The sequence below is a fragment of the Festucalex cinctus genome, chromosome 1 (genome assembly GCF_051991245.1).
Source record: "Festucalex cinctus isolate MCC-2025b chromosome 1, RoL_Fcin_1.0, whole genome shotgun sequence".
In the NCBI taxonomy this organism is placed as follows: domain Eukaryota; kingdom Metazoa; phylum Chordata; class Actinopteri; order Syngnathiformes; family Syngnathidae; genus Festucalex; species Festucalex cinctus.
The window spans coordinates 60,149,830-60,172,212 of record NC_135411.1 but is presented as its reverse complement, the minus strand read 5'-3'; the positions used below and the strand labels follow the sequence as shown (position 1 = coordinate 60,172,212).

Sequence of the window (22,383 nt, the reverse complement as noted above, 5' to 3'; positions counted from 1 at the left end):
AACCGTAGCAGCACAACTGAACCAAACAGATTATTTCCCCCACATGTTGCGTGTGCTAACAGTTAGCATCTACTGATTCAGCCACCGCGTACAAAGTGCAATATTGGCTACTATTGATTCTTCTTTTGGTAGCCTAGAATATGCTGATCTTTTTTTGGCCTCTTCTCTTTGTGGCAGTTGGTCCACAACAGCTGTCAATCATTATTCAAGTGTGGCGTTTGCCTTTTACTTAAAATGGCAGATGTGTCTTTTATCATGCCAAAATGGCTGCGCTAACGGCCATTTTGGGACGCGTGACGTCAACGTCAGGATCTCTATTGGCTGATCGACAGGTCAGTCTATGACAGACTCTGCCCGTACTACAGCGATGGCTGAAATTTCACACACACAAAAGAATGGACCTTGTTGTTTAAAGGAACTTGTGAGAAGTTGTCGAGTAACTAGACATTCAAGTCACAAGTTCTGGTGACAGTGGACAAGTTGGTCGTCCAGTGCTCGAGATCTCTATGCAAGCCGTCGAGACTTCCTCGTTAGCCGACCTGCTTGGTATAAGTGAGAGAACACTTCACCGTCGAAAGGCAGTTTACAACAGCGAATAGTCGAGCCAAAGACATGATTAGGACCTCCCCCTTATTTGAATAACATTTCATGACGCATTTCATGCTAACAGCATATGCAGCATGAAATGCAGTTACTTGAAAGTTTTAACCTTTGGGTTATGGGAAAATATGAGCACGACTGTAAATGTATAAAAGCTAATTTATTAGCTTATTTTTATTCTTTGGAATTTCATATTTATTTTTGGGTTTATTTATTATTATTTTGTTGTTGTTTTTATTTACATTTATTTTTGTATAAAAAAAATTTATTATATTTTTTATCCATTGTTATTTTCACCTTTAGTTTTGGGGCATTTTTGGTCCTCCATAGTTGCAGATTTAACAAGACTGAAAGTGAACCGCAAGGTAGCAGCAGAGCTGAGGCTCTCCAAGGAGCACTGGAGCCCACACAGGCTCAATGTGCCAGCCAGCACTGGCCCACACAGGGCCGCATGCAAAGGGAAAGAAAAAAAAAAAAAGGCAATACATACAATAGGGACAGGGAGGACCTCGACCTGGTCAGACTACAACACAGGAGACAGACATGTACAAAATGAGACAAAGGGACAAATGGTCCACGAAGATGAAGAAAAGTAAGTAAAACAAATACTGTCACAAATACAAACTTAAAAAAACATTTATAGACATAAACGGGAGAGCCAACGAGAAAACTGCTCACTTTCGGTGGTGATCCGTTCTCCTCAGGTGGAGGTTGAGGCAGGGTAGCTGTGTTGCTATTGGTTGCGGGTGGTTCCACATTTTGGTTGCGGAAGCAGCAGAAAAATGTGCTGAAAATACTCCGACTCCTCTGCTTCTTAATGCTGCTGTTGGACTGGGATGCTATCAACAAAGAAAAGAGGACAGGAGATGCTGTTGTTATGACATCTGTGTTAAATCCATGACTCTGTATTGCTTTGACAAAAGGCACATAAAGTGATCGTGGTGCTCTCCACCAAACTTCAACTGTTATGTGAATTACTGAACACTTTATAGCATGTGGCCAAATCGCCAGGCCACCACCTACTTTTTTTGTGGTCCACCAAAGCAAATCAAGTGTGTCTACTTCATGTTATAGTAAACTGTAAATAAATAAACTCTATAATATATAACGTGAAATTCAAGCCTCTACCATTTTCATTCTGCTGCAGCCATACCTTTACTGTATGTTTGTGCACAAACAATACCTTAATTAATCAACGGTATGGGAGGAAAAACACAGTTTTTAAACTTAGCAACAGATTCAAACACATTAAAACAGTTAAGTAATGTTGAGCCGCTAACAGTGAATGGAAAAACTGTATGTTGCATTCAGTTCAACACTTGTATGATGACATCCTACAGCTTTGGCAATAAGACAAACGTAATTACTCCCACACTGCCAGCTGCACAACTGCATGGCAATCATATAACCACTTCTTTCAACACTAAACATCTTCAAGTGGACTTATTCTTACCAATGTGCACGTCAATGGCATCCACACTTAACACATAATTGAGCAAATACCATTTAATACAAAAAATGTGTGGCTAAAAATAGCCAAAAAGGGGTTTAAAGTTGGGTGAAGAAAAAGTTGGTACAACATTTTTCCTTTTAACTCATTCACTCCCAGCCATTTTCACAGAAGCAGTCCCGTTCGCTCCCGGCTGTTTTACTGGATTTTGACTGATTTTGCAAGGCCCACAGAATATATTGTTCTATTGCTATAAAAGCATGGAACCTATCAAAAGAAAGATTAAAGTCTCTTCTTTCATCAGGAAAAAAATATATTTTTCTATGTGTTTCCGTTTTGCAGCAATTAGCATTAGAAGAGAGCTAAGTTTAATCAGTTTTCACAAATCTATTCAAAATTGTAAGTAATTGAGCTTTTTTTCTACATGGCTCTGGTTGATCTCCTTTGCTCTGCTTCCACCTGCTGGCCGTTTGTGTAATAAGTACAATTTCTGCAACCATTCTTTGCAGTTGAGAGGCTGCATCAAAGCCTTCTTTATGCTCTAGCATAAAAAAAAAAAAAAAAAAAAAAAGTATAAATACATCTTTGGGACACTTAAAACATTTAAAAAAAAAAACAAAAAAAACGTATTTACACGTTATTACGTTATTGGGAGCAAATGAGTTAAGTGTTGTTGCTAAAGTTACAATACCACGCAACTTGTCAGAGAAAGTCTCACCAGACTTCCTTTCGGAGCATGAAACTAATTGAAATTAACTATGAGTGTAGGTTTTTCTTGATTTGGAATTTTGTGGCTTTAAAAAAAAAATAATAATAATAATAAAATAAAACAAAATAAAAAAATAAAAACAGAGGGAAAGTAAGTGACTAAAATATGGAAAGTTGACTCACAACAGTAATATTTACATTCCAATATATTGATTGTTTTTTGCAGCAACTGTTCAAAAGTTGGATTAAAATTTACATTAAATATCACGCTCCATGAATCCCGACAAAATGTGCCACTTCGACTGACAGGCAAACTTCGGTTGAAGTAGTAGATTCCATGGCTTGATGGGCAATAATAACTTTTAATTTGTAAAATAATAGTCACTAAGTTACACTGGGTCACGTCCACTTCCATTCAACTGTCATTTCCTTCCACCGTCTATCATAGGGCAGTCACGTGATCACGTGATGTCGGTATACCTTTTACAGTTAATTGATTTGCTTGAAGGATTGTTTGAGGTTTCTCTTCTGTGTTGTGAGCCAAAATAAAGTATTCATTCATTCAAAGTAACCTCAGAAGTTCCATCATATTTGACAAAAAAAAAAAAAAAGACCAATAAATCTTAAGACTATTTTCACAATCATCCTACGATCCCATGACTGCGTAGGAGGTGCGTGTGTGTATGCGTACTGTATCATGAGTGAAGGCATGATGTAAGTGCCACTCCATGTCACAGACACATTTGAAGCCTCGTGAACCACTATGAGAGTCACAACTTTAAATAGCTGACCCTCCTCCAATTTCATTCTTACATTCCACATTTTAACAAAGGCAAAGGAAGATCAACAAACACCCCAGCAACCGCTAACTTCAATCAACACCATTTTCTGAAAATGTAACACCATATAAAATGTTTCAAAGAAAAAGGTTGTCGTCTTGAGTAGCTAAGATGGGCTCTGTGGTCATATCATAGCATTGCGTTTGCCAACAGGGCCGGGAGTCTATATTTAGGCTCATGCTGTTGGGCAACTATGTAGCCACATGTCGTATAACATTCAGTGGAGGAGCAAGGTGCTCAGATTTTGTCCAGACACCTTGGAGCCTGTTCAATTGAAGGAGGGCTACCTGTTAAATTCCTCTGGAACAGTCATTGGGATGGGCTCCTTGTCAAGTGATTTGCAGTAGATAAGCAAAGACAAATCAGTGACTCTGTGCACAGTAAACTTAAAGCTCAGCAATCTCATGTACAATGTGTGACTAAACAGACATGGCTTGATTAATTGACTCAGAGTCTTAAGAGATGATCTGGCTTTTATCAACACTCGCCTTCTCCGAAGAAGAGAAGAAACATTTGTGTCATGTACATGAAATTTGGCCTCTGTAATTGACCTATCGCAGCGAGCACACAGTTAGTGGCACACAATGGGCTGCTTCAGTGCCTGGGGAGCACTTTGGGGTTGGTGTCTTGCTAGAGGGGATAGTCTTGAACTGGGGTCTCCCCAGTGACAAGGTGACAACTTGAACCACTTGGACAAAGCCACCCAGTGAATTGAGGTACAGTACTGGCTTTTACTCAAGCATCGTTTCAGCCCTGATGCTACCTCCGGAGGTTGAAAATTGCCAGGTTGACTGTGTTAGGAGGGAGGGAGGAGGGATGGATGGATGGATGGATGGATGGATGGATGGATGGATGGACGAATGGACGGAAATGGAAATGCCCCAACCTGAGCCAAATATCTCATTTCCATTAGTAGCCCCACTTCGAGGCAGAAAAGGGCTAATATAAAACAATGACAACAAGTTAACAGGAAAGCAAAATACAACTTGCCTGTGTGTGTTACCAGATTTTAGTCATTTGATTTCTTTCTCTTTTTTTGAGTGGCTCTCGATCAATGCTGATACACCGCAGGTGGTGTTCCACCCCGTGGAAACACAGTCGGTCGGGAAAGCTGATGGCAGAAGTACCCTTGTGTGATGCACACTACAACCAAGTGACCGGGAGCGGGTCAGAGCAGTTGTCTCCAAAGTGTGCGCTACACAACACTGACATAGGAGCAGGAAGTGCAGTTTAATTTTAATTATAGTGCAGTTCAATTTTAATTAGGCATGTTTAGGCCACTGCAATTGGCTGGCAACCAGTTCAGGGCAAGGGCCTCAATATTAAGTGTATTAGTGATTGTAGATCATTTGTGTATTGACATAAATATGACCTGTACTATATGTATAATTATGACCTGTCCTCAGCTAGTTATCGTTATAGATGAGATTCACATGCAATTGCTCATGTTTATTTGTATTTTTTCTTCGCCGGACACCTCACACACGCAGACGCACAAATTAAACAGTATAAAAAGAAAACCTGATCTGATTACTGTTTACCTGGACAAAACTATGTTCTAACAAGACAAATTGCGGCCGTTAGCACTAGGGATGTAATGGTATCCAAATATCACGATACGATATCACAATATGAAGCTCACGATACGATAATTATCACGATATTGTGGGGAGGATGGCGATATTTAAAAAAGGGCACAATATTGTAAAAAAAATGAGCTCATACTAAAAAAAGCACAATATTTTGCTTTTATACATAACAGCAATACATATAAACAACCACCAATCTCTAATAACACTTAATATTGAGGCACTTAGTCACCTAATGCAAGCACACATTGAGTTTCTCCAGATTGACTTGCTTCACAAGCATATTACAATCCCCTTCATCTGACAATTTGTGATTTTAAACATAGAAGCGCCAAAACATCCCTAATGAAAATTAAACTGCACTAAAAAAAAATGGCCACCAGAAGGTGCTAGAACTACACAAATGGAAATCAACCTGACTTTTTTAACAGATATGTAGTTTTTAAATATCGTGAACATGATGACGACGATATTGTTGCAGTTTTAATATCACGATATTGCCATTATCGTTACATCCCTAGTTAGCACTGACATAAATAAGTCATACCAGAAAATATCTTTCAACAGCTGTCAAAAACATAATTTTTTGCCCGCTTCAGCCAAACACAGCATTGTGTACTACATAGTGCATGACACTTTGCACCGCTGAGTCAATAGGAGCACATGACAATAAATGTACTGGCCAAGCCCATTTCTTTGTCACTGCCGTTATGTATAAAAACACAATATTGTGTTTTTTCCCCTCAGTATGACCCTTTTTTTTTTTTACAATTATCTTTCACCAACCTCCCCACAATATCATGATAATTACGGTATCATAAGGGTCATATTGTGATAATTGCATCGTGATGTTTGGATATGGTTACATCCCATTTGGGAGTCCACTGATCTCTTGTCTGTTGCCTTTTTTTTTTTTTTTTTAATAACCCAAGCACAAAAACGCACTCTCCTCTGAAGGCAAATGTACAACATAGATGAGACATGAACCAACATGGGCGTCATAATATTTGTGCTGGGCCTGGATTTTTTTTTTTTTAGGCCATTTCTAAAATTGTGAAGAATGACATTTTGATAACCAATTCATGTACTCAATAAAATAACTTGTTTTTTTTGTCCCTTAATGTTTCCAACTATGAAGATATAGCTCATAGGCAGAACATTTGGCTGTTTACCTTATCTGTTAGTATTTGTTTATCTTTACAAAAGAGAGAAACAAGTTTTACAGTGATATATGTCCTATGGTTACAGGTGACCCAGAAACCGCCCCAGTGGCCTCAGGATTGGGCACAAATGGAGACCGAGTTTTTACCTCTACTACGAATCATGCAAGTCTAAAAACAGTAAACAGATTAAATGAAACCGGTGAAATTCAAAACAGTTACTAAATGATGAATTTTAGTCAAATAATTTAGTCTCATATCAAAAAACAGTAGAACTACACAGAATTGAAATTTTTATGTATAGTGTAGCTAGGGAATTTTCTAAATACTGTACTCGTGGTTAGACCATTATTATCAGGAGTCATATGTAATCATAAGCTATCACATGTAAATAAAATGTGACTATTGCATGTCACTACTTATTTGGCTGCTGTATGGTCTAATACATGTTTTTAAAACTTTAAATATGCTACAACTAGTATAGTGTATACCCATCCCAAGATTACTACTGCGTTTTTTTTTTCAAACTGACTAAGATAATATTCACTTTCAGTTTCCCTGCTAGAGTTCTGAGTACCGTAATTGACATTTGTCTTCTCATTTGGTCCAAGGGAAATCAACCATTCTTGCAAACCCCACTTCACTTGAAAACCGAGTAATGATTTAACACAACCGTTACACACTTTGTTCTCGTTAATGATGCATCTTTCAGTATGAGATGAGGGTCAGAGAAAACTAACTGCAGGGCGATGTTATGACATGCAGTTCCTGGGAAATGTGTTTGCTATTTGGTGTCAAACCTATTCTTCAAGTGTGGACTCCCGCCGTAATCAAACAAGCTTTTTAAATCTAAGTATCAAATACTCCAGTATCAATCGTGCCGATTATGCAGTGAGTATGTCTACCACTTGCTCTGAAACTTACATCGGACGAAACACTGATAAACCTGTTGCCTAAAGAGTTCGTGTCCAAATACTATTAGCTTTACTAAGTGATATGACGTTCATGTACAGTCGGGCGCAACTAGCTGCGCCAACACTACAAGTAGTTAGCGAAGCTAGCTAGTACCGTTAAGACCATTCGCTCACCCACTTTTCTTACCTTTTTCCTGGTTAAAGGATATTATTTCCTCCTCCTTGGGGTTGGAAACTTGGGTTATTATAGACATGTGGTCCATTGAGCCGGGTGGTTGTTCCGCTTTCAGACTCCTGCAATTTTAGCCCGCTGATGCTTGCTCGGGCGGGTATGCTATCTGACGTGAGCTAGCTGTTTAAGCCGAAGGAGATCAGGTAGCCCACAAAAGACACACAAGCGTCCGAGGGGAAGCGTTGTGGCAGCGGGGGTAGCCAGCCAGCTAGCTCGGTGCACAGTAAAAGACGCTTAAGGACTGTCATCTATAACTCCGTGCAAAATAACAGTCCTCTGGAGAAAGTGCGTAGCTCCAAAGTAAAACAAAACGTTGAGTCAACCGCTAGCTGAAGTTAACAACTAGCCTGGTTCGGTTAGCAGGTTAGCGGTGACGCTCCGATCATACCCCCGTACCCCAAAAAACAAAATGATGTGTAAGCGTCCGTGTCTGTTGCGGAGTCAAAAACACTCCGAAGCCAGCCCTCTTGTCCAAAACATACACCAAGGCGCTGTAAAGTTAGCGAGCTAACACTTGCAGTCCGACGTACTGGCCCGACATTCCCCGTGCAACATGGAGGCTGGATGTATTTGGAGTTCGATCTGAAGCGGGGCCGCACGGACTCGAGTGGGAGGGGAGGGGGCCCTTCGCTTCTGTCATGGATTCTGTGAGCGGCTCACACTCGCCGAACTACGTCGCTGAAACAAACTCATGCCGCCTGCAGATGTAATTATTGTATCACCGAATTCGAGGACTCTTGTTAACATTGTGTTTTATAATAAGCACTTCCCCAGAGTTAAATAGCGAAGCCAATTGTGCTGTAACGCATAAGGAAAGCTAAATAAAAATCTTGTTGCTGGATACGAAAGGGTTTCCAAGTTGTCCTTCCAATGCAGACGTGCTATTTACCAGTTCGTGTACAGTACACTATATTAATAGGACAGAGAGCGCCACGTAGTGTCGTGATGATGGCATGCGTCAACGTAGTGGGAAAAAAATACTATGCTATACCTCACAACCTCGCAAAAAAAAAAAAAAAAAAAAAAAAGTTACTTATAGTAAATTGACTGCTTTTTATATAGCGCTTTACATATTTCCCCAATGTGACATGATAATCATATTTATTAATTCTTTATGGTAACACATTGTCATTGTTTATGTTTATCCTTTAGGCTCTAAAAACAGCGCTACACCGCATTTGATAAAGAATTTTAATTGCACTGTATTGTATTTTGTATATACTTAGAATCAAATCCGATACAGATCCTTTGACTATCGCCAGAGGGGAAATTCAGGGTTAAATTAGTATAAGTGGTTTAAAAAATACTCTACATAAATTTAATAAATATATAGTAAGACGTGTTTATACACAGCACATTTTTTAAAAAGGTAGAGTGGCAGTTGTGTGTGTGTTTTTAGCAGAAGATAGTGACAATTAATGAAAGAGACTGTGTAATATGTATAATTTAATGTCATCTAGTGGTGAACTAATAGAATGCAACAATTTTGAAGCTTGCGCACTAATATGGGGCCTCAGAAAGATCCCACAGGGCAATGTTCCCTCTAAGCTGCGCGCGTGCGCAATTGCGCAGTGCTCTCGCCACCTCGTGCGCACAAATGTCTTGCTGCGCATTAAAAAAAAAAAAAATCCTAACTTGCAGCTGTATTTACTGTTATTTTTACTGTATTTTTTTTTTATATTATCTTCCTATAAAAAATGAAAACTTTATATAGTACGTGTGGTTAGTGGAGTGGGAAAGAAAAATGTGACCAAAAAGCTTAAATGCAAGGGGAACAGCCATGTCTGTTGTGGGACGGAGCGGCTCCGTCCAAAAGTGAACGGGCATCACGTCACTACGGTGACGCCAGCCGGCGCGCGAACCACGCACACAACAGGACACCATTCCCACTTCACTTACAGTTTTAATAGCAGTTTGGGTGCACACACAGTTGTTCCACTTCCACTGCAGTTTGAAGCATCCATACATGATACAAACACTCACACTCACCACTGACGAGACTGCAGCGACAGCAACAGCGCCATTAAAGGAAGTCCAAATATGGGCGTAGTTAACGAGCCTCTTCAATGAGGCTCTTCCCGCATTTCTGAAATGTTCACTTTTTAATAAATTACGTTTTCCATTATTTTTGAGTGGACGATGTGGGCCCAGATTTATAAAAAAAAAATGTTTAGGGACTTAATTATGCTTAAAATAACCTATGATTAAAAACAACTAACAAACTAGGGCTGAATCTAATCGTCTGACACATGATGTACAAGTGGTTTGAATTTTTTTGTTACATACATCATGTAATTTATGATCTCAGGTTTTGGACAGGTGTAATACTGGTTTGGCTGCCATGTGCATGTCTGATGTTCTCAAGAGCTTACTGTATATAAATGGACTCAGTTGGGTTTACATTTCACAGCCAATTTTGTCCTGATGGCCTTTGCGTTCATTTCATTGTTCATCGTTCTGACAACATGATGCGGACAAGTCTTTGAATAGCCCTCAAAGATATAGCTTATAAGAGAAAATGTATATATGCATTCATTTCATCACAATGAAATGTGCATGTAGTGCTTCTTGCAGTCTTATTGGTACAACCATACGCCACGCGCGGCGGCATTTCACTGTGGAGACAGTAAATTAACATGAAAACGCTGCGGGAAAACAGATATTTTCAAGTTTGGTCGGCTTAATGGGTGGCAACGTAAAATGGCTGTCGTGACTTCACTTCTCGCTATGGTGATATAAGTGGCATTGTGAGTCTGTATATAAGTCCGTGGATGTCGCTCACCGTAATCTATGGAATGCTCAGGAAGTTTGCGTGAATGCACAGTCACACCGAAAATTAGAGGGAACATTGCACGGGGGCAAGATGAGCTGATTAAGAAGGCTGCAAAATGTGCGCTCACCGGTTCACGCTTCAAGCATAACCCAAACTTAACAAGAGGAGCTAGCAGGAGAAGCTCTATATTTATATAGCAGTGGGCTAGTAAAAGCTTTCAAGCATAAATCAGAGGAAGACAAGTGGCAGGGACCCGAATCGCGGGACTCAGCAACGGCCACCTGCGGGCCTAAACTGTGGAAGTGCCAACATTAGCTGCAAGCACCACCAGAGGCTAACTTGTTTGCAAAGTTCTCCTTCGGGTATCCCTTGCAGAAAAATGGTGCCGAAACATGTCAGCCTCCTGAAAGCACGGCGCGACTAATGTAATATTATTAGCGATTACTAGACCTAAAATGATATTTTTTAAAAATGTACGTTGATGTTTTTTTAACATGTTATTTTTTTAAATGAATTAATTATTAGTTTGCCACTAGATGGCGCTATATAATGCATACTGTCCTTTAAAAAAATCATAACAGGTTTCGCATAGCGTTTAAATAAGTATTTATGTGTATTTCCACCCACTTATCCAACATAAAAGTGTACAATGGATGATAATCAGACAAGTGATGCATCTTTAAGTACCTACTGACTGATACACCTGCTCTCCCCCTCATTTTAAGCACTTTGAATGTCCCCGAGTGTTTGGTTGCTCTGCAGCGAGCCAACAGTGGACCATCTCTCTCAGTGGTGCAGTCGTGGTGGATAAATATAACCCCCCACTCCACCTCCTCCCTCCTCTACCGCCTCCATTCGTTGAGTTCTGCAACATCCTGACTGGCTGAAGCTGGCAAATGCAGGCAGCAAGCCGCAAGCCCCCCTCAAGACGGATGATCTAGCCTCCTACCTCCACCCCCTTTTCTTTAATTTCTTCTCAATTTCGAGGGGACGCTCTCTATTGGCTGCGTGAAGCGGACACAAGGTTAGTGAAGTCTTGTACAGTAATAATGGAATGAAAGCCGGTGTGCTCTCAGCTCTGCATACAGCAGTAAAACACTCTCAGTTTGTATGCAGGACACTTTGCGGCACTCTTGCTGCTTAACCATGGTTACTTGGCATTGTGCAGCACAGGGTCCTTGTTTTGTTTTGTCCAACTCTCTTTAACTTCATCACAAAGTACAATAATATATCAAGAATAATGCATACATAAATCCCGCAAACGGATGCACTGCTCTTGCTCATTCCTGTCATTAGTAAGTGAAGTGAAGAGAAGCTCTAGCTCAGATCACATAGCACTGCAGCTGCACACCAACTGCTCGGGCTATAATAAGAGAGCGAGGTAAGGTTGCGCAGCTGACCATGCTGATTCCAAGGAGCCAGAGCCTTGCAATCCTATTTAAGTCACTGTCCTGTCACTCCTAAAGGCTTAACAGTGCAATGTCAACTTGTGAAAAGTCTGCATGTGATAATAACAAGTGTGCATCATCATGTGTTGGTGAATGCCATTTAAGCAGCCTGAAATGTTGTGTTTTTTTTTATTTTTTTAAGTTGTATTGATAACATTTTGCTGGAAACTATTGGTTTGGAACATACCTCCACCTCCTATGTCATTTATATGCCAATGGTAACGGTAAATAAACATCACAAAACACCACTTATATTTCCCCAGCTGCATGTTTACCTTTTCATAGTTCACCCTTCATGGTGGTTGATATTTTGTTTAACTGAGGCTTCCCCTGTGCAGATCCACCATGGGGATCAAGGCTGGCCTCCCCAGATATGAGCTCTATCTCTACATTGCTGTACTCTCTGGGGCCTTAGCATGGGCTGCCAGTTGGATAGTTGAGGCTTCAAGTGGTGAGTGGTTCAACATACTGTATGATCACAAAATGCACTTTATTTTTTTTTACCACTGTTCTGTTGAACTGCCTCTGTGTTGTTGGATTTAAGCTAGCAATAGCAATCCCCAACATTACACACCTTTGTATTAATACTAGAGCTGTCAAATGATTACATTTTTAAATCAGAATAATCACATCTTAGAATTTTGATTAATCACGATTAATCGCTTAATTAAAAAGGCTTTTTGTCAACATTTTTTGCCCGCCAAATTTAAAGAGCACCTGTTATGTGTTAATTCTTTCGACATTTAATGTTATGAAGACGTCTTCAACATTTTTTGATCCACTGCACATGCTCATTCTCCTCTTTTTCTAATTAGTTGATTACTTGCATAATTTAAAATAGAAAAAAAATATGATGCCAATAAATTGGCAAATATTCTGAATGTCATATGCAAACGTTTATTAAATGCTTTACTTTATTGCATGTAGTTATGTTTATTGCTCAAACACAACCTGTGCTAACGTAACCATCCGCTGTCAAGCTAAAGGATCATCTGTGGTCAAAATTAATAGTGTGATTAATCTGCGTTAATACATGATTAATGTGATAATTATTGTGATTAATTAATTACTTAACACTTTAACTTTGACAGCCCTAATAATACAGGGATAATTCATGGATGACCCGATTACTTTCTGGTTGAAATTCTGTCAGAATGACAGCCACAGTCAACTCAGCTGACCGTTTTCACATAGTTAATTAAGCCTGAAACAATGCCGGTTGTTTCTGCATAATAGTAAACTCATCACACAGACGTGAATGGTGTGATTTGGTGAATGGTACAGAAAGTACAGTGAGCGTTTTAGCCGTTATTGTGTCGCCATCCTGTCAGCTTTCCTGTTTTGTCTTGAAATGCTCATATATGGCTGCTCCTTCTGAGAGGGGTTAAAAAGCTCAGGCCTTCATGCCGCACTAACTCCGACTCCTGGAAGTAGACGTGTGGCTTTGTGCCCAGAAGTAAGAGGCTTTCCCTGTTTGATTTCGCTTTTCACAGCCATTAGTCTAATCAGGCAAAGCTGTTGGACCTGCAAGGGAAGCCGCATGTTCATCCAATCGTGTATTTTTTTCCCCCTGCATAATAATCAACAAGGTTGTATTGATTGCAGTTTTTAATTATTGCACAGTATTTACCAAAGGTCCAAACTTATTACCTTTGCATAAAGAGCCCAAAAGAGCCCAAAAGAGCCCCATGAGCTTATTATGTAATGTCTAATTTTAATAATTTTGCTTTTGCACTTCAAATTCATTGAATAACCCAACAATTGCATAATAAATGTCATGCTTTTCTTTGCTGATCTCTCAGATTTCATCCATTGCTTGTTAGCCATTGAACTCTGCATACAGTAGCTACATTATGAGTAATTCCATTAACATCAACATCATAATTTTGCATGTCAACAGCTCCATATTTATTCTGCACATTTGTGTTCATTATTCAGAAAATGTGAGCAGGAAGGCATTCAAAGATAGTGTCAAACCAGGATGGTATTACTTTGGCAGGAAAATGGTAAGTTTCCGCTTGGATTCAATTTTTTATTCTATTTTTTTTTTAACTCCGTCATGACTTGACAGTGTCTGTTCTATCTCATCCACAGGATGTTGCAGACTTTGAATGGGTGATGTGGTTCTCAACATTCCGCAATCATATTCTTTTTGCTCTCACCGGCCATGTGATTTTTTCCAAAATCTTCACCTTGCTGGCCCCAAAGGTGCATGCATGTGTGTACTGTAAGTGTGTGTCGTTGCGAGAGGCAATGGGGATTGACATGCCATAGCACTGCATGCAGGTATATTTGCCTCTTTGTGTATAATGTATATTTCTATGTGTAGTGAATATTTGTGCGTGTTGTTTATGGTTCAAGATAGATTCAAGCCCAGCACTCAGGTGCAGTGTAAAATATTTTAAACAGATCTATTGCAATTTAATTGACTGACAATTAGGGATGTAACGGTATTGTAAATATTGCGGTATCTCATTTAAAAATTCTCACAAAAACGGTATCAAAAACGAGAACAAACAGTGGCGCTACTGAGTGGGCCTGTCAGCAGAAAATGATTGCTTTTATTGTTGTTGGAACACATTTACATTGTCAGTTCAAAGTTGAAAGACATTAAAACTGAAATTATTATTTTCTAGTTGTTACACTGGATTGTTATATACATTGTCAGTTTAGAAAGACACTGAAATAATTTTAATTTTATTTGATTGTTATTTGGAACACTCAACTTTTTTTTCTGCACCATTGTTTGTCTTTGAATATGCCTGTTGGTAGTATTACTAAATTTGATGAGAGCATTTTGTATTTTGTGTTCCATTATAGTAAACATGTTTTTTTTTGTTTTTTTCTTTTTTACTTTCCTGGCACTGATACCATACCATAGCCATAAAACAGTGATGATACACTCTAAAAATAGTTGGGTTTAAAAACAAAAACAAAAACAAAAACAAAAACAAAAAAAACAAAAAAAAAAGATCAAAAAGCGACCAACTCAATTTTTTGGGTTATTCAATTAACCCAAAATGTTGGGTCAAATGATTAATCAAATTTGTGTTGCTTTTTGTGTTATTAATTTAAAATTTCACAACTTTTTGGGTCAAATAATTAAAAAAAAGTTGAGTCGGTTCATTTTTTACCCAATTCAATTGGGTTATTCAATTGACCCAAAATGTTGGGTAAAATGAATAACCCACAAAACAACCCAACAAACTGGGCTGCTTTGTAGTTGATTTAATTTGACCCAACATTTTGGATTATATAAATCAAAAGTTGGGTTGGTTCATTTTTGACCAAATTCAGTTGGGTTGTTCAATTAACCCCAAAAGTCAGGTCAAACGAATAACCCACAATATAAGGAAACGAAAGAAAGAAAGAAAGAAAGAAAGAAAGAAAGAAAGAAAGAAAGAAAGAAAGAAAGAAAGAAAGAAAGAAAGAAAGAAAGAGAAAGAAAGAAAGAAAGAAAGAAAGAGAAAGAAAGAAAGAAAGAATTTATTTGTTTAATAACTCAAAAGCTTGGGTCGGTCAATTTTTGACCCATTTTGTATTATTTTTGACCCAACACTTTTTAGACAAGTTGATAATGTAACCATTCCATACAGATAATATCATTGATCACTGACAGGAGAACTTGGACATTACAGACAATTAATCTTTGTTTTACTCACTCGATACCAATTGGAATATGTTCATACTCAAATACTTACTTAATAGGTATTGATTTGATGCATGCGAATGGGCTGAATGTTGATTTTAGATGTATACGTAATTGCAATTTCGTGAACTCCGGCATATTTAAAACATTTCAATGTGTTTTAAACATATTTTCTGTCTTGTTTCATGCTGGCAATGAAGATTGGTATAGATGGATGTAAGGTAACCTTAATAAACTTGTGAATGTTTGCCATCATAACACTTGTTGTTGTTGTTGTTTCATTTGACTCACTCACTGTAGATCACAGTAACTAACCAAACACTTGTCAATTGTGGTGGATGACATTTTCTGATGGCACTAACAACATTCTTCCGTTAACATACCATGTCATTAAAAATACAAAGATGAAGTCATGTCATCAAGATAATAGTGGCTCCTCTTTCTCCACAGCACAGATCGTTCATCTTCTGTGTGTACGGTGCTTTGGCGGTCCTGGTCACGATGGGCTGGACCTTCATGGCTTTAGTTCTCTCTCACTGCGTCATTCTGTACAGCGTCGCCGTGGTCAAGACAAAATGGATTTGCTTTGCTGCAGGCCTGGCCACACTCGCCTCAATCAAGCTGGAGCCGTATAACTCTTGGCAGGTAGGTAGAATCGCTTCCTGAAGTACATCACTCTTATAAAGTGACCGTTTGGTAAACTAATCAATCATCCAATGTACACCTGTAAGGAAACATTGGTGACTGGTTCTTTTGACCTGCAAGACATCCTCTTTTACGGAGGCTGCGGCTTCACCATCATGCGTTGCATGAGCTTTGCTTTGGAGAACTGTGAGAAGAAAGATGGCAACTACACATTCTGTGACCTGCTGAAATACAATTTCTACCTCCCCTTCTTCTTCTTTGGACCTGTCATGACCTTTGACAAGTATCATGCCCAGGTAATGTGATGTGGACGTCAGTGAATTTGTTAACAAAATAAAATAAACGAAAACTAACGGAAACTACATTTTATGTTTATAATACTAACTAAAACTAACTACAATTACAGCAAAAATATCCTTTGTTTTAGTATTTGGTAATAAATTTAATGCATGAGCATTTGGGGATGATTTTAAATGTGATTTTAAGTACAGTAGATTTATTTTGATATTAACCGCTGGAATAAAGTGTGAAAGTGTGTCACACAGTGACGCCACTAGCAGCAGCCAATAGAAAAGCACCTTCAGATGACATCGCTCCCATGGTGTTTTTTAAATATTGCGCACAAGTAATACACATTTTTTAAACTAAAACTAAAACTAAGCATTTATTAAATAATGAAAACTAAAAAAAAAAAAAACTAACAGAACCGCCCTGAAAACTAATTAAAACTAACTAAATTTAAAAAACAAAACTCAAAATTAATAAAAACTAACTAAAATGAAAAATTCCAAAACTATAACCCTGGATAGCACTCCATTTCTTTGCTTTTAAAAAGTCTTGAGTATTTTTGGCAGTTGAGGTTCATTATCAAACTGCTCCAGAAAAAATACAAAAAACAACAACAACAACAAAAACAACAACAACAACAACAAAAAACGTTATCTAGGAATTTCCCCTTGATATACGACTGCCTTCACCATGTGTTATACATGATATGGTATGGTATGGTATGGTAGGCTATTCTTTTCTTGTGCCATACTTATAGAGCAGTGGTGTCAAAGTCCGGTCCTTCATGGCCTGTGTCCTGCATGTTTTAGAAGTTTCCCACATTCAACACAGCTGATTCATATTTAAGCCCATCAGCAAGTTCTGCAGGAGCCTGATAATTACCCTGATCATTGAATCAGGTGCGTTGGAGTAGAGAAACCTCGCGGAAACATGCAGGACATGTGTTATAGAGTATCTTGCCATCATTCTGAAAAAGCAATATGATTTTTGTTTTGTGTAATTGACTTTTCTCTTTTTGAATGTCAATAATAGTTTGCACTTGTTTACATACAAAGGCTGTCTTTTGACTCTAGTGCAGTGATAATTTCATCGATGAAAAATTTTCAAACTGCCTTTTATCTCTAAAATTCTGGAGAAAGTGGTACACATGCAACTAAGCACCTTCTTGGAGGAAAATAACATCTTGGAGGTTTTCCAGTCAGGCTTTAAGAAGATGCGTAGCACAGAGTCAGCCCTGTTACGAGTTTTTAATGACATCCTCCTGGCAAATGACACTGGAGACTATGTATGTCTCATACTGTTAGACCTGACTGCAGCGTTTGATACTGTGGACCACAGTATTCTGTTGGCTCGTTGACAGCACCAGGTGGGCATTGGTGGTAGTGCTCTTGAGTGGTTTTGATCCTATTTCGATCCTACAGAACATTCTGTGTTCACCTTGGGTGCTCCGAGTCTCGCACCGCCCCACTGCCATATGGTGTTCCACAAGGATCTGTATTGGGGCCCATTCTGTTCTCATTATATCTACTGCCCTTGGGCTCCATACTTAGAAAATATGGAATCTCTTTTCGCTGCTATGCGGATGACAGTCAGATCTATGTCCCGCTTAGTAAAAAGGACGCTTTCTCATTGAGGCCTCTTTTGTCCTGTCTGGAAGAAATCAAAGCCTGGATGGCTTTAAATTTCTTGAACTTCAATGAGAAGAAAACAGAAGTTGTGGTCTTTGGTCCCAGCGGCTCTTCTCATCCTGCCGACTTGGGTCCTCTGGCACAATATCTGAAGCCAACAGCCTCAAACCTGGGTGTCAAGATGGACAGCGACTTTAAACTGGACCGGCAAATTGCCGCTGTTGTCAAATCCAGCTTTTTTCATCTGAGACAGCTGGCTAAGGTCAAAAATCTCCTATCTCAGCAGCAGAAATGGTAATCCATGCCTTTGTTACATCTCGGCTGGATTACTGTAATGCACTTTATTTTGGGATCAGCCAGTCCTCCCTGCAGCACCTCCAGCTTGTCCAAAATGCTGCTGCTCGTCTCCTTACTGGTGCCCGGAAGAGGGAACACATAACCCCTTTCCTGGCCTCTCTTCACTGGCTGCCCGTGAAATTTAGAATCCACTTTAAGATTCTTCTATTTGTTTTCAAATCTCTCAATGGTCTTGGCCCACCTTATCTCGCCGAGCTCTTGCACCCCTCCACACCTGCCCGGTGCCTCAGATCAGCAGACCAGACTCAATTGGAGGTACCGAGGACTAAGCGGAGGCTTAGAGGAGATTGAGCCTTTGCTGTTGCTGGTCCCTCCCTTTGGAACAACCTACCACTAAATATTAGGCAGTCCCCCTCATTATCCTCTTTTAAAATGCGTCTTAAAAAACATCTGTATTCTTTGGCTTTTGGCGCACCATAAGACTTGTTTGGTGTTTTGTGGTGTGTATGAGTTTGATGTTTAGTCTACTTATTTATGTATTTATTTATCTCTTTATTTAGTACGTATTTATTTACTGATGTAAAATGTATTTACTTGTAAAAAAAAAAAAAAAAAAAAAAATCTCTTTATTCAGTACGTATTTATTTACTGATGTAAAATGTATTTACTTGTAAAAAAAAACAAAAACAAAAAAAAACAACTTGTATTCGCACTTCACAATGTTTGCTTTGTTCTTGTTTTGTTACCTTATTCTTTACTGCAAAACTGATATTAATGTTTATGTACAGCACTTTGTATACAGCAATGCCTGTTCTTAAAGCGCTTTATAAATAAAGTTGAGTTGAGTTGTTGTTGTTGTTGATCAGGGGCAGATAACATAAGTTTTACTTCTTTCTGCCCCTTTTCATTTCTGTTTTTTAATGGAATGAAATAAAATTTAATTGAAAACAAAGTTTAATAAAGACACCGTTGTGATTAAATGTCTTGCGTGTTAAACTACAGTTTCAAATAGGCGTGTTATCATTTTCTGTATAGAAGTTGAAACGTATGCTGAGTGAACACAACTAAATTGTCAGTTTACTCAACTAAAATTGCTCTTAATTTCCGTCGACTAAAATTGGATGAAAACTAGAATAAAATAAGATTACTAAATTATGTTGAAAACTTTAATTAATTTTAGTCAAAAAAGTGCATACTTTTACAAGGATAGACTGCGTTCTCCAGAGTATTCTTGACTTGCCTTGATATTGTGGAAGGTTTTTTTTTTTGTTTCTTTTTTGTTTTTCATCCTCTCCGAAGTAAGTATTGTATGATTATTCATTTCATTTTGGGGGTTGGGGTTGGGGTGGGGTGGGGGTTTGTTCGGGGTAAAACTCAACTGTTGTTGAAGTAAAAAGAGCTCACCTCACATCAAGCCACCAGAGATTGCTTTTAACTGACTCAAGGCAAGTTAAAAGGAAGCAAAAGCAGCAGCTGAATAAAAACATTGAGATGAAAATTAGCTTCAGATGTCTGTGAATCATGGAGCAGAAAGAATTAAAGAATTTTTGTGCAAGAATTTTAAATATCTATAGAAAATAAAATCAAAAAGCTGCAGGATTTTCTCCTGCTCTCAGCGGCATTTGTTTCATTCCAAAGGCCAACAACCCCAAGCTGACTCGCAAGGAGAGGGAGATGTGGAACATCACCACCAAGGCCGTGTTGCACCTGGCAGTGATCCTGATGGTGGATGCGTTCTTCCACTATCTCTACATCTTGACAATCCCCACTGACATGAAGTTGGTGACCCAACTTTCTGATTGGTGTCTCGGTGAGTTGGCCGTATTGTGTTGTGTTGTTTTGGAATGGTTTTACAGCATTTCTTCTTTGGTAAAGGTTAATATGTTTTAGAGTTTAATTCATCAATTACTAGGATGAAGATAAACATTTACTACTACTACTTCTACTGTTGATATTTATTCAACTAGAGTCTGTCAATTTGATTTACTGTTTATTGCCTTTCTTTTCTTGCTTTATTTTTTCCAATGAAGAGCAATAAGATTTTAGTGAAACTGTACTTGTATTTACCTTTGCAGCTGGTCTGGCTTACTTCAACTTGGTATATGATTGGTTAAAAGCAGCTGTGATGTTTGGCGTCATTAACACAGTGGCAACATTGGACCACCTCGACCCCCCTCAGCCTCCTAAGTGCATCACAATGCTTTATGTCTTTGCTGAGACGTGAGTATCAATACACAATAAAACAGATTTTTTTTTTTTTTAAATGATTATTTATGATTAATTATTATTATTTTACTTTTTAGGCACTTTGACAGAGGCATCAACGACTGGCTATGCAAGTGAGTATAGAAGCTCTTTAGCTTTATACTGTAATGAAATGACTTAATAATTGGATTTAATCATTCTCAGGTATGTTTATGACTACGTTGGCGGAGATCACAATCAAATCTTCAAGGAGCTCCTAGCTACCACGAGCACGTTCGCCATCACCACCCTATGGCTCGGCCCATGTGAACTGGTTTATATCTGGTCCTTTTTTAACTGCTTTGGTCTGAACTTTGAGCTTTGGGTGGCCAAGTTCTTCTCTATACCGCCATTTTCTACTATGGAGGTGAGAAACATAAACCAACTCTTACTCTCGTGTCAGTCGTGGGCTCATAGAGTGGTCATCTTGTTTGTATCCTCTTCATGTAGGGTTTAATGGGTGAAGCCATGTCACGTAGGATCCGAGGTCTGTTCAATGCTGCCAATTTCTGGGCCATCGTCCTCTACAATGTCCTTTCCCTGAACAGTTTGGAGTTTGCTAAATTGGTTGGAAGAAGGCTGATTTTCAAAGGTAGGGGAAACACTGCCAAAACCCTACAGTACCTTCATTGGAGTGAGTGAGTGAGTGAGTGAGTGAGTGAGTGAGTGAGTGAGTGAGTGAGTGAGTGAGTGAGTGTGAGTGTGAGTGTGAGTGTGAGTGTGAGTGTGAGTGTGAGTGTGAGTGAGAGAGTGTGAGAGAGTGTGAGAGAGTGAGTGTGAGAGAGAGAGGGTCTTAAAGTGAAATAAGTCAGGTGTGTCATAAATGCAAGAAAATACTTTTAAATTCATTGGAACATTAAATTTCAAGAAAACCTTAAGATACTAAAAAAATCAGGCCTTTTGAAAAGTCTATTCTTATGAATTTATGAGAAGAGGGGATATTAAAATGATAGATTCATAGTTTTATGAATCAATATCAGGCTTGAAAAAGAAAATTGACTCAATCTCATATATTATTATTTTTAAAGTTAAAAAGTTAATAAATTGTTGCTGTCATTTACATACAATACCCAACAGGGAAAACGTACAAGTAAAAGGTAAATAAATCACAGGTACTTATTTTCTAATGTAATGTGTAAAAGTAAGACGTCAGGTAAATAAATACAGTATTTAAGTAAAGTACAGTTACCGACAAAATAAAGTAAAATAAACAATCTACAAGTAGTGTGACCACCACTGCCATTTTCTTGCATTTTCACCCAAATGGAAATGATAACGTACTGTCACTTTTTTTCTTTTCTCCTCAGGCTTTCCCCTGTCCACCCTCTCTGTGTTATTGGTGACCTACTGCGGCGTACAGCTGGTCAAAGAGCACGAAAGACAGCAAGCGCTGCTGGAGGATGCGCAGCCGGTCAAGCCACTAGATGGCGGCAAAGAAAAGGCAGAATAATACCGACGTCAAAGTCATTGCCTCCTAACATTTTTTTTTTCCGTCTGCAGCCTTCAGAACAGAACCAACCAGATTGTGACTTACAGTATGTTGGCCACAATGCCGTGTTTTTGCTATCATTATAGTCAGACGTTTCCTCAAGTGCACTTTCTGGTGATAATCATCACAATGTTTGGCACAAAGACCCTTTGATTGCAAAGAATAAGTCAGTGCAGTATTGTTTGAATGAGATCATAATGAATGAGCACACAGCATTTAAAGGAACAACCAGTGACAGTTTTTAGTTTTTTGCAATGTTTATTTTACTCAAATTCTGTTCATAATTATACTTCATCTGAGAATGTCTTACATTTTAATCAACGCAATGTTTTTAAAGGGCTACATGAGACCGTTTTGCCACTGATGGAGTGCAATGAAGCAAAATAAACATAAAAGGTGCTGTGGAGTCCTCCACTTTGCATGCAGCTAA

At 38.7% G+C, this 22,383-nt stretch overlaps 2 protein-coding genes across 9 annotated transcripts in view; one reads left to right on the top strand and one right to left on the bottom strand.

Annotated features, from left to right (window-relative positions):
• LOC144002803 (CTD small phosphatase-like protein) overlaps window positions 1-8,382 on the bottom strand; it is a 17,982-nt gene extending 9,600 nt beyond the window's left edge. The window contains exons 1-3 of one of the 2 annotated variants that reach the window (XM_077498373.1): window positions 7,448-8,382; window positions 1,279-1,439; window positions 1,091-1,123 (exon numbers count right to left, since the gene is read on the bottom strand). In XM_077498373.1, the coding sequence (XP_077354499.1) occupies window positions 1,091-1,123; window positions 1,279-1,439; window positions 7,448-7,523 (270 nt within the window). In that variant the 5' untranslated portion in view covers window positions 7,524-8,382. The remainder of the gene's footprint in view (window positions 1-1,090; window positions 1,124-1,278; window positions 1,440-7,447) is intronic. The other variant, XM_077498383.1, reaches the window with a different exon arrangement.
• The window catches only part of hhatla (hedgehog acyltransferase like, a), a 22,842-nt gene extending 459 nt beyond the window's left edge, over window positions 1-22,383 (top strand). The window contains exons 1-13 of one of the 7 annotated variants that reach the window (XM_077498308.1): window positions 10,759-11,289; window positions 12,052-12,164; window positions 13,652-13,719; window positions 13,808-13,921; window positions 15,563-15,583; window positions 15,813-16,007; window positions 16,094-16,303; window positions 19,859-20,030; window positions 20,296-20,440; window positions 20,524-20,559; window positions 20,630-20,831; window positions 20,915-21,056; window positions 21,772-22,383. In XM_077498308.1, coding sequence (XP_077354434.1) covers window positions 12,059-12,164; window positions 13,652-13,719; window positions 13,808-13,921; window positions 15,563-15,583; window positions 15,813-16,007; window positions 16,094-16,303; window positions 19,859-20,030; window positions 20,296-20,440; window positions 20,524-20,559; window positions 20,630-20,831; window positions 20,915-21,056; window positions 21,772-21,914 — 1,554 coding nt within the window. In that variant the 5' untranslated portion in view covers window positions 10,759-11,289; window positions 12,052-12,058 and the 3' untranslated portion in view covers window positions 21,915-22,383. The other 6 variants (XM_077498328.1, XM_077498352.1, XM_077498338.1 and 3 more) reach the window with 6 other exon arrangements.